Source organism: Stegostoma tigrinum, chromosome 18 (assembly GCF_030684315.1).
Source record: "Stegostoma tigrinum isolate sSteTig4 chromosome 18, sSteTig4.hap1, whole genome shotgun sequence".
In the NCBI taxonomy this organism is placed as follows: domain Eukaryota; kingdom Metazoa; phylum Chordata; class Chondrichthyes; order Orectolobiformes; family Stegostomatidae; genus Stegostoma; species Stegostoma tigrinum.
The window spans coordinates 22,977,021-22,990,019 of record NC_081371.1 but is presented as its reverse complement, the minus strand read 5'-3'; the positions used below and the strand labels follow the sequence as shown (position 1 = coordinate 22,990,019).

The window sequence follows — 12,999 nt, the reverse complement described above, 5'->3', positions numbered from 1 at the left end:
AACCAGACTTAAACAGTCAAGAATAACACAGTGTTAACAGTAAAATTGTTGTGGGTAAGAACATGTGGTTAGGACCTGAAGTTGGTTCACTGGCAAAAACTATATGTTGCACAACTATGAGGATCAGTCACATTGACAAGTTTGTCAGATGAAGGATAGATTAGTTCTGGTGATTAAGATGAGGCCATCAGTCCCAAAAGGCAACTATCAAAAGCATGTACAGAAATCAAATATTTACAACAAGGCATGAATCAATGAGGAAATGGAACTATTGTAAGTAGATTAGGGTCGGTCACTGAGAATTATATCAACTGGTTGAAGTCAAGGAGGTAAAGCGCATGGATTCGAAACACCAAGTACAAAAATGAAAGACAAAAAACTGCTGTGTTGCTTTTGATAATTACCCAGGGAGCAAACCTGCCTTCAGAAAGAAATCATGAGCCATGGAAGGGATTGTTTTAATAGCAGATGGAGATGAATTAATAATAATTCAGAAAGACATTTAAGACAAAATAGAGGGCATTGCTTAACAAGGTCAAGAAAGTTGCAGAACTCAGAAATGCCACCAGGAGCAGAAGTCAATGTGATTAGGACAACCTTGTGCCCACAAATGACTTAGAATATAAATTAACACCATATGCGAAACAACAAGAATTACAAAGCTGGAGAGAACGTGGGATGTACACAGAGGTGCCAAACAGATGATAGCAAGTGCTACTGTATTGTGAACGCGTGGAAAATATGTCTCCAAATGTTACATACAAGGTCAAAACAAAGACATTGGCACGGGGATTTGAAGAAAATCTTGGGGAGCCAATATATAACAATGGATTCACTGACAGTAGGAAAAGCAGTTTTAAAGATTTCTTGGCTTTGTAAGTAACAAATGCGTGGGAATGTACACCAATTTATATTAAAGCTCTATTTCTTCAGGGAGATCAATTCAAAAGGGAAGTGTTTCTTTATCCTCCCAAAGAAGCGCCAAATGCAGTGTGGGCGCTCTGTGAGTTATGTAATCAGTATATTGCCTAAATGAAGCCCCTTAGAGTTTGATATTTCTCAGGAAGGTCCATTTTATTAAAATTGGACTGTTTCCAGTTGAAAGCAGACCATGCCATGCTTTATTGTGTGGGGTGGGAGCAGAGAATTTGAACTTTGTCTTATATGGGCTTTAAGAAGAACGTACAACTGGAAGTCAGGCTTCAGGATCTGTTAAATACATCAGCTTGGAAGTCAGGCAGAATATGTTTTGCAACATAAGGTCAGCCACTGTTTGAACTGTGATGCATTTTATATTCAATTATTCATGAAGTTGTGGCACATCATTTGGAACCAGGCCAGTGTACTACAGTAATAGGAACTGTAGCATTTTCTACCAAAACAATGATCCCTTCTTGCCAAATAGTGGAATCTGTAGTTGTTGTCAATTTTGCTTTTGATTATTATTGGTTACAAGCAAACATTGCATGTGTGCAATAGCTGATACTTTGATAGCTTGCTTAAAAATAATTTAACCTGCCTTAAATCTTTTCATCAAATGTGTAACATCTTTCTTTATGTAAAAATTGTGGCTATCCACAAGAATTGATGGACTTCTGCTAGAAGCTTCTGCACACTATTGCAGGGATTTTATTTCATAAACATCATTGTCGGAAGCGTAGAGACCTCACTCAAAAACTTTTGATAAATAAGTGCAATGTGGTTATTCATTAAGAAAATCCAACCATGCTTTGTAATAGAGAGAGGTAACGCAAAGTTCAGTTATTGACTGTATAGCAGATATTTACGTACACACAAACTAATGACAGTTTTTTGAAAGTTTGAATTACACTGAAGTTCCAGTTAGAATGAAATTAATTTATAAATGAAAACTTTCAGACGGCTTTTCAGTTAACTAGGCTGAAATTGATCTTCATTAAATATACATGATTACGGAACTTTCCCAATGTAATAAAAGTTGTCAAGTTTGATGGATGTTAGAAATGGGATTCATAGTAAGAATCAGAGACAGGTCACAAACACATTTAAATAAATTGAGTTGTTACATTTATTTTGAGACTGAGGTACTAAAAGCCAATTCGACTTTTGCAAAAAAAAAGGTATAGGTCAGTAATGACTACTGATTACGCAATATGACAAAACCCAACTTTTGCTCACATGTAACGTGAGCAATATTTTCAAAATTTTTCAATATTTTAGCAATAAACAATTTTTCATTGGGGGTCAGTTAGTTCAGTCAGCTGAATGCTCGGCTTGTGATGTAGAGTGGTGCCAACAGTGTGGGTTCAATTCCTGCACTAGTTGAGGTTACCATGAAGAATTCTCCTCAACCTCTTTCCCTCACCTGAGATATGGTGGCCTTCAGATTACATCACTACCAAATGTCTCCCTCCAATGACTGAGCAACTCTATGGACCTCAGGGATTATTGTGACTTTACCTTTGCTTTTATTTTTTCATATGTGGATCAATTGTGTTTTTTTAAAAAGTTATCCAGTAAACTTTCATAATCACTAACTTTAATTAAACAGTCAAACATTAGCACAGCAATTCAATAAAGCTGAAAAGAAAGACACATTTCTTATTTTTTTTTGCCTTGTATTCATCAGGATAAGGACCCTTTTCAAACCATCACAACAATTTACACTACATGAATAAAGGTGCTGAGGAGTTGGCAAGTTGATGCTGTTGGCTGAGGCATTAGTATGGAGAAAGCATGAAGAGCTGTCGGCTCCTCAAACTCTCAAGTGTCTTCGTAGTCAAATGAAATAACGTTCTTTTGATGGTTCACACCAGACTGAGAACTGGCCATACTTAATGAGGGCATGTTTACAAAACTCAAAACAAAATATTTACTGTTTGATTCTGCAACTGGGCAGAACTTTGCTGAGCCATCATGACTGAATAGCTAGCTACATCAATAACCTAGATAATCACACAAGCTCATATTTTTTGCTCATTTATGCTTGCTGGAAGCAACATATTTTCATAAATAGAGATTAATTCTCTTCAAACAAAAGGGATATATAATCTTCAAGCCTTGTGCTTTTTTACCCAAGAGTTTGGACAGCCTATAGTTCATGGTAATACTTCAGCCAATCAGTGACTTGCTAACCAATCAGCACACTTCTCCAAAAATGACTGTTTAAAATTTACCATTCTTGTATTTGTCCTGATGAATGCAAAATTAAAAGCTTCGATAACACGTCTCTCTGTCCAGCAAAATTATTCTTTAAATAGTTACAAAATTGTAATTAATATCTAATATATTTTCTACTTTATTTTCTGTGAGATAACTTGGCATAGCAGTTTGCCCATCCAGTGTAGAACATGCATAGATCAAAATGGTGAGTCCTAAAAGAGGTAGGTAATCCAATGAGAACATTTCACCCACTGGCTTTATGCAGCAATTTTGTCTGTAGTGCATTTTACGGGAGCTGTAGAAACCCAAACATGATTGGAAAAAACTTGACATGAGCAGCATAAATTACAAGAAAAATAAAACACCCAGTAAAACTCAATAGACAAAGGTAATTAAAAAGTCAGAGAAACTGCATTGGCAATTTCAAAGTAATTGTAACAGATTTGTTTTATGGAAAAACATTTTGTGACATGCTGTCGCGTCATAGTTTGGGAACTTTACACGCAATGTAACTTCTTAAAGTTGGGGTGGGCAACCTATACAAGATCTCAAGGAGGCTACAAGGAGTAATACAACAATTGCCCATAAATCTCTCTTCAGTTTTCTTCTCTTGTGGCAATGAGATACTTTTCTTTTACTTAAGGCCTTTCCACAAAAACACCGGCAAGATCAGCAAGTTAACAAGTTACCATGATGTCCCTTTTCACACATGCTATCCTAATGATAGATATTTGCAAGGATTCCTTTAAATTATTTGAAGCGGTGATGCCAAAAAATGTTTTGATTTTTAAAAAATGCCCTTGCTATCCATGTCATATTAGGTAAATGTTGGCATTATTTTCTTTCAACTCAGAAGTCAGAATAATTCAAACTAAAACCACCGTAGACATTATGCTGCACTCTGTACCTGCTATACAGTTTAAGTCATGCCAGGCTTAGGGGCAGGAAAAAGGATAACATTACAAACATAAAATTGGACATGAATAGAAGTATAACAAACATAAGTGGAGCAGGCATGTTCATTGAGATGGTTACTTACGTTCACCTCTGTGATAGCTATATCAACAACGCTACCCACAACAATTAAGGCGTCAAATATATTCCATGCATCACAAAAATAGTGCTGCATGTGGAAAAATAAAAGGGGAAGAGACAAGGAAAGAATAAAAAAAGGGAAGAGAAGAGAAAATAAGAGAAAGAGGTTACATGTGTACAGTATTTCCCATTATAGACATGACTATCTATGAAGTGTTGACCCTCAATTGTCACCTAAACATCCAGGACTTTAAACTGCACCAGTTGAACCATGTTAAGCCATTTCAGTTTTTCCTCGTGATACTTCATTTGACCTGCGTTGCTTTCCTAATTCTGTGTAGTCTCACCAGTTCCATTGTAGTACTTGAAACTAATGGAATTAAATATCTGACAAAGTAAAGCTGGTTAAGAAAGAAAGAAAAAAGTATATAAGTTTGATCTTGAAGAGCGTCATGTATACTCACATTGATCTCACTCAGAATGACGTCTATTATGCTGCCAATTACGATGAGGAAGTCAAAAACATTCCAGGGATCACTAAAGTAACCCTACATGGTGCAGGTGGGAAGTGGGAATGGGGTGGGGGGGTGAAAGGCAGGTTAGAAGTTGGTCTTAGATGCAAGACTTATATGGCAAATATTCTCAAATTTGACAACCTGAGGTCAGCACCACAACATAGTTTTACACCATTAGCAATTCTTGTGTTGGTCAAAATTATGTTCTCATATTAATACAATGCATCATGAAAATAATTTTATTTTCTCCCCGTTTCCTTTTCAGGCATTGTGTGATTAAAAGACAGATGATTGCTTCCAGACTCCTATCCATACTGCAAGAAGTCTGGTTTTGAAAGTTACTTATCATTTCTCTGTCTTTGTCCTTGTGTGGAAACACCTTGTCTCAATTTACTATCACTGCAGCTATTTTGCTGAGAATGAAAACTTAAAAATACTAAGTCTTATCAGGGAAAACTTGCAGTAACACAAATTTCTGAAATAACTTAAACAATGCTTCATAAGTAAAGGATTTGTCTGGAGGAGTTAAGTTGTGGCTTTTTTAGAAGTACTGTTGGTGTATATTAAACTATGTTGGAGGCTTTTTCTGTTCACCTTTTGTATCCTGATTTGAAAATCAAAGTCAAGAAGAAGACATTAGGTTCTTCTCAAAGATTATCATACATTGTGCTCTGTAGTTTTTTAAAAAATCACTATTTTTATCTACAACATAGAATATTATGGGTTTAACAAAGTTAACTTCAAACTTATTTAGAAACATATATTCACAATAACTTCAATTTCATAAGTGTCATTTCATGCTTATGGCTTCCATCCTATCCCATTCCAGTGAAGCGCTAAACATGGAATTTCAGAAGCTGTCAACTTTAATGATGAAGTTAAAACATAACTTGGTCTGGGGCCAGGAATTGGGTAATATTAAAACTAGCATTCCCAGGCACGACACGAACAGGGAAATATTTAGGCATGCCACTGAGAAAGGAACTATCCACAGGCCAATTACCTCCTTAGAGGAGGATCTGTAATGATGTTTTCTAATGATTTATCAAAACGCAATTCATGTTGGTAATCATTGTACACATTTAATATAGTAGGAGATGAGATAGGATGACAATATGTTTTCCACTTTAACAAATTATAGAAGTATCCTCATTAAAACTTAGTAGTAGCATTTTTAGAAATCATTTTAAAAAATGTTGCAGGATTTGACACTGCTGGATCAAAGTGGCTTCTGGAATCGCAAGCCAATTTTTTTCTTTCACTGCTTATATTAGACTCAGGGTCTCAGTTAGATACTCAAACATAGATCAGAAAATTTAAAAAAAAAATCAAGAATGGATGTAGGAAGTAGGGGAAAAAATGTCACTGGACTGTACATTTGAATTTTTCGATCAAAAATGCCAAGTCCGACACAAAGGTCTCATCAACAGGAAATATTTGGCCTGCAACCTTGCATGCACGGCCTGGGATGTTGGAGTTGCTATTGAAAGGTTTACAAATTTCAGAAGCATTGTTGCTGGGTGAGGAAAGATTTGTAATCCTTTTGAAATCCACCTGTCAAAAATGTTTGAGGAAGTCTGCTGAGGAGTTGGGAACATTCTGACAGATAAGTGTTCCATCTTTTGATAATTTCAGGTATAATTTTTAGGTGCTGCATTATAAGTTTTTATACTTAATATTTTTATACTGATGTTATCTATAGGCATCTGCTCTTGAAAAGTATGTTAGCCATTACATTGATCAATTTTGTATGAATGGGAAATACTTTGCCCATTGGAAAAACTGCTATTATGCATTTAAAACTACAGAAAAGAGTGCATAGGAACTCTCGTCATAAACTGAAATGATTAAAATGCTCATTGCTTTAAAATAAAAAGATGACATCCTCCTGAAAATCTTTTTAATGACTGAACATCTGGAGTCACATATAGAAAGGCTAAGCCATCTATTCTTTCAGTTGCAATAGGTCCCATTGTCTGTTCAGTAGTTTATTTTGATAGTTGGGCCAATTATAACGGTCTTAGTTTTAAAAACTGATGAGCCAGTAATTTGATTAAAAGCTTAAGAGGTTATTAAAGGATTATGTGCCTTTGATATGGATTTTAGATCTGTGTGACCACTTTAGATGAATTAATGGATCTGGAGTTTTGTCTGTGTCTTTGAGTAATATTGCTATTAGATGGTTAATTTGTCAATGTTTTTCACAATCCCTTCAAAGATTTCCCAAAGATATTACATGTCTCTGGTGGATATTCAGAAAGTGGCTATGGAGAATGCATGTAGGCTAGACAGATGAAACTGGGATATGAGAGGGCCTTGATATAAAGGGGCATGAAAGAAGTTGGTGGAATATGAGAGGGAAAGGTGATTTGAGGAGAATGAGGGCTAATGGAACAACAGTGAGCATGGAAGTGGAATGTGGGATGGTAGGATGTATGGGATGAGCTTCAGAGGAGACATAAGAATAATGGGGAGAAGTGGGTCAACATTCCCAAGAGCAGAGGTGGGCTTTCTAACCAATCCATTTCAGCACCCAATGACTCTGGCTTGCCGAAGGAGGCAACAGATTTGAATGCGGCCTATACAAGTCCTAAGGAGATGGAGATATGGTGGGTGTTGGAGGGGATAGCAAAGTCAAAAACTATTAGCTGCTTCCAAAATGTGAGATCAAAATTCAGCCCCCAGGATGGAGAATTTTTTATTCCTAATTCATGCCTTATCTACAAAACTGAGGCATGATCTTAAGTACTCAAAGTTCATAGCCATCGATAACTGTTTTTACTAATACAATCTTTTTTTTTTAACAATGATGGATGGCTTCCAGGCAATTTTAAGCTGATTCTTATGTCTTAGAGAAGAAAAATTCATTTCAAACAAATTATACAAAATATTCAATATGGTTCATATAAAGAAGAAATTATTGAAAGCTAAAGAGTACTCAATCTGATAAAACCTTGAAACATTTTAAACACGTATACCCATAACATTTGAATTATTTTTCGGTAATAAATTTAAAATGCACACTTTCTGGTTCTCCGTAAGGAAGCAAATTTAAGATGACAAGGAGCAACATTTTGATGGCCACTGGATGATTATGATGCTATAAAATATATATATAGCAAAATTCAGGCAATACAATCTGTCTGTTAAACTAAGCAGATTTATGTTTTCCAGCAAGCGAGAAAATAACTTTTCTTCACAGAGATGTGGTATGCATTCTTTAAAATGCTCTTAGTGACACCAATTATTTTCAATGCCAGATGGATATTCCCGACAGTAATGCATCATTTGGGTGAATGTTATTCAATGTTGTCTTTCAAATAATAATCTTTTGTTGGTGAGTAAGCTTATCAGTGTTTATATTGCAACATTTTCATCTTGAACCCAGTTTCAGCATTGAAGGATAGTTTTTTTTTAAATTGTAGGTCAATATCTACTAAGAAATAAATTAGATTATATCAAGCTCATTTACTTTAGCTATTTACAGCTCGAAAAGAGTCCAGAGTTTAATCTCGTTGGTGTGGCTAGAATGGTAAATCGATACATGCAAAACTATAGAATTAATGTTTGTTATTTATTAATAGGGACTAAAGCTTTATCCTCTTCATGCTATATTTAGGTTAGCTTTGTGTATTTTATGCCAAAGAAATAATACAAGTTCAATACACAACATAAAACAACTGCACTGCATAATCATTCTACCACCCTGCACCGGTTGTTCTGATAGCTCATTTTGACACATTAATTCCAACTGAGAAGAAATTACAGTTTTACTTTTCTAAAATATAATGTCTTTCAAGGGATACAATTTGATCTCAACCAATGGTTGTGAATACCACAATTACTTTGCACTGCCTTCAGACCAGAACAGAGAGACATACAGTAACTGAGAATATTATTGGATTCAATTGTAATGCCCACCCGGGTGAATAGAGTGTCAACATTAACAATCTTGTCTCACATATAAAGAATGCAGAACATTGGGAGGCTGTTTTCAAATCTGTATCTCATCAAGTGTCAGCACTTTCATGAAAAGGAAGAGAACAAAATGGGGAGGGAAAGCAATGAGGATGGGGTTGTTTTCTCCTTTTGCTAAAGAAAGAAAATAACTGTTGTAGTCTCATGGAAGTGAGTGATTTCTGACTTATGTTGGTAAAATTACACATCCTGAGTATCAAACAAAAATTGTTTTACATTATAAAATGCCCCTTAAATATAAATGAGTCAAAGGCAGTGTCATGAATGGAACCAGTGTTAAAAGCCACACAATGTTTTGTTAAACATATAAATTAAACATTTTGTAAAGGCATGTGCCGCTGAAAGGCAATAACATTCTTTAAAAAATGCACATTACCCAAGTACACAAACTTGCAATTCACCGAGTTAAACAAAGCAAATAAAGTAATCAAACTCATTCATTCATTTTGTATAATTCGATGGATTAAGTATTGAAAGGGTGATGTCAAACACTGAAAATGAACTGATTCAATAAACTGTCCCCAAAGTAAATACCAGATCTCATCCACTTTCATCAATACTTTTTTGAAATGCTTTATCCAGGAAAGATCAGATTTGATGTAAGGGACTGTGTTACTCATGTAAAAGCATTCTAGTTCTCTTTATATGTACAAAATATGGTGATGTAATTTGTGGCAAATGGTATTCCTGAGGTGCAATGATAAAATGAAGAGAAAATGGACTGAAAAGCCACACAGGCAGACCAGGTATTGAACTTAAATAGTAACCGTTCCAGCACACACAAACGAAGCTGTGTGCGAACACTATTTAAAGCGGTAACAACACACTGCAGCAACGCGGAACTACGCCAAGAGGAGGAAGAATACTTCTTCCAAGTGTTCAAGGATAATGGATATCCAAAAACCTGGGTCAGAAAATGTCTACACGAACAATGTCAGGAAGATACTACATGCCCTGAGACACTTAATGCACTACCATACATCAGGAACACATTGGAGCTCACCACAAGACTCCTACGACCGCTGGGCATCAGAGTGGCACATAAGCCCACGTCAATCCTAAGGCAATTGCTCACCTGAACTAAAGACCCATTCCCCGGCATGGACGAGACCAATGTCATCTACAAGATTCCCTGCAGATACTGTGAGAGACACTACATTGGACAAACAGGAAGGAAGCTAACAACAAGAGTACATGAACACCAACTGGCTACAAAAAGACATAAACAATCTCATCTCAACTCATCAAAACGCATCTCAATCCACATGGACATGACTGGGGCAACACCAAGATCCTGGGACAGGCTAGGCAGAGACAAACATGAGAATTCCTGGAAGCATGGCACTCCACGAAGCAGGCTATTAATAAACATATTGAACTTGACCCCATATACATTCTGCTATGGAGTAAACCCAGAAGCAAGGCAATCTGTTGCAATGGACCCCAGAGTTTAAAAACCAGGTGGGAAAACACAACGACGCTTTATCAGAGGCTGCACTGAGGATGTTACCAAGCATGGTAACAAAATGTCTGTGGAACAACAAACCAGCTCGGCAGGCCAACCACCCTCAACAGCCACAACCTGACCTATAAATCTACTCCAAAACCTTCAAGAAAATGGACCTATTACTTTTTCATTTTCCAATTATTATCCAATTTCCCTTTGAAAGCCATAATTGAATCTGTCTCAATCTCACTCTTAGAGAGTGTATACCAAATCCTAACTCTTGTTTGATGCAGTTGGTAATTGAAAGGATTGACTGATATCAGAAGATAAGGTCCACCTTTCAGAATATGTAAGGCTGTGCCCAGTAGAAGTTGACCATAGTTCTAAGGTATTCTTTAAGAGTTGCAGAGAGTTCTGCATATGACGCCATTGTCATAAACAGAGATTCAGTAATTGTTCTTGGGCTAACAGCATGTAGCTAAAGCAGTCAAATGTGTTTATCCCTAAGTTGAGCTGAGACTGAGGGCTGTTTTTTGGATTGGATGCCTGTGACCAGTGGTGTTCCACAGGGATCAGCTCTGGGTCTGTTTTTGTTTGTCATTTATATAAATGATTTGGATGAGAATTTAGGAGGTGTGGTTAGAAAGTTTGCAGATGACACTAAAATTGGTGGCATTGTGGACAGTGAAGAAGGTTATCTAAGATTATGAAGGGATTTTGGTCAATTGGGCCAATGGGTTGAGGAGTGACAGATGGCATTTAATTTCGATAAACACAGGGAGTTGCATTTTCATAAAACAAACAAGGACAGGACTTTACAGTTAATGGTAGGGCACTGGGCAGTATTTTCAAACACAGATCTAGGGTTCAGGTATCTAGTTCTCTAAAATTTGTGTCACAGGTAGACAGGGTAGTTAAGTAGGCATTTGGCATGCTTGCCTTCATTGCTCAGAACACTGTGTAAAGGAGTTGGGATGTCAGGTTGAGATTGCACAGGACATTGATAAGACCACTTTTGGAGTACTGTGTACAGTTCTGCTTGCTCTGCTACAGGAAGGATATTATTAAATTGGAGAGGGCTCAGAAAGGCTTACCAGGATGTTGCTGGGACTGGCGGGTTTGAGTTATAAGGATAGACCAGATAGGCTGGGACTTTTTTCACTGGAGCATAAGCAGTTGAGGGGTGACCTTTTTAGAGGTTTATGAAGTGAAGAAGGACCTAGACAAGGTGAATAGCAGAAGTCTTTTCCCTAGGATTGGAGAATTCAAAACTAGGGGGCATACTTTTAAAGTGAGAGGAGAAAGAGATTGAAAAGGAACCTGAGGGGTAACTTTTTCACAAAGAGGGTGATTCACATGTGGAATGAACTGCCAGAGGAAGTGATAGATTTAGGTAAAGTTCCAACATTTGAAAGACATTTTGACAGATACATGAATAGGAAACATTTAGAGAGAAATGGGCCAAATGTAGGCAAGTGGGATGAGTTTAGTTTGGGTAACTTGGTTGGCAAGGAAGAGTTGGACCAAAGGATCTGTTTCCATGCTGCATGACTCTACGAAAAACAACTATATATCTTATATGTAATATAACTAACTACAAAATAATGTGTAACAAACCTTTATTGTTTAATAAAGAGAGAGCCTCTGTTGTGGACAGTATGTCATCATTCTCCACTTGGTATCAGTGGGTTAATATTTGTGAGAAGGACTGTTGGTAGTGAATCTACCCATATTGTCAACAGCGTAATTAAACCACTTAACAAGATGGTTAACAGAGTTGACCATTATGTTAAAAAGGGCTCAGATCATGAACAGAGGTAAAACAGCACAATAAAAATTTGCTCTACTTTGTACAAAAACATAAGATGCAGTATTTCTCCACTTCCATCTCTTCCAATGGTACTTAAATTTTTGAAACCAATTTTTAATCATGAAAATAGACAGGCAGTTCTGTAACATTTAGATGATTTTTCCCAGCTAACAGCAATTAATGAAAATTTCTGAAGAGGAAAACATGTACTTAGAACTTAATAGCATTGTTGTCCTTTTGTGGATTTTAAAGGAGAAAGCAATATAGTGTTATAGCATCAAAGAGATGTACAACACAGAAACAGACCCTTCAGTCCAACTCAACCATGCCAACCAGATATCATAGATAAATCTAATTTCATTTGCCAGAATTTGGCCCACATTCATCAAATCCCTTCCTAATTATGTCCTCATCCAGATATCTTTTAAATGTTGTAATTGTACCAGCCTCCACCACATCCTCTGGCAGCTCATTGCATACATGCACCACTTCTGAGTGAAAAAGTTGCTCCTGAGGTCCCCTTTAAATCTTCACCCTCTCACCTTAAACCTATGCCCTCTTGTTTTGGATGCCCCCACCTCAGGGGAAAGACCTTGTCTATTTACCCTATCCTTGCACGTCATGATTTTATAAACCTGTATGAGGTTACGCTTCAGCCTCTGACACTACAGGGAAAATAGCCCAAGCTGAGTCAACCCCTTCCTCTATGTCAAACCCTCCAACCCTGGCAACATCTTTGTAAATCCTTTCCAAACCCTTTCAAGTTTCACAACATCCAAACTTGCACACAGTATTCCAAAAGTGGCCTACCAATGTCCTGTGCAGCTGCAAAATGGCCTCCCAACTGCTATACTCAGTGCACTGACCATTAAAGGCAAGCATACCAAAAGCCTTTTTCACTATCCTATCTATCTGTGACTCTACTGTCAAGGAACTATGAACCTGCACTCCAAGGTCTGTTTGCTTAGCAGGACTCTCCTGGACCTTACCATGAAGTGTATGAGTCCTGCCCTGATGAGCCTTTCCAAAATGCAGCACCTCACATCTATCTAAATTAAACTCCGTCTGCCACC

The 12,999-nt window shown here is 37.0% G+C and overlaps 1 protein-coding gene across 16 annotated transcripts in view; it reads right to left on the bottom strand.

Annotated features, from left to right (window-relative positions):
• LOC125460699 (voltage-dependent L-type calcium channel subunit alpha-1C-like) overlaps nucleotides 1-12,999 on the bottom strand; it is an 814,036-nt gene that overhangs the window by 165,136 nt on the left and 635,901 nt on the right. For 10 of the 16 annotated variants that reach the window (XM_048548420.2, XM_048548421.2, XM_048548422.2 and 7 more), the window contains 2 exons: nucleotides 4,641-4,724; nucleotides 4,181-4,264 (listed from right to left, as the gene is read on the bottom strand). The exons of 1 other annotated variant lie outside the window; for it this stretch is intronic. In XM_048548420.2, the coding sequence (XP_048404377.1) occupies nucleotides 4,181-4,264; nucleotides 4,641-4,724 (168 nt within the window). The remainder of the gene's footprint in view (nucleotides 1-4,180; nucleotides 4,265-4,640; nucleotides 4,725-12,999) is intronic. 5 more of the 16 variants (XM_048548424.2, XM_048548425.2, XM_059652392.1 and 2 more) reach the window with 2 other exon arrangements.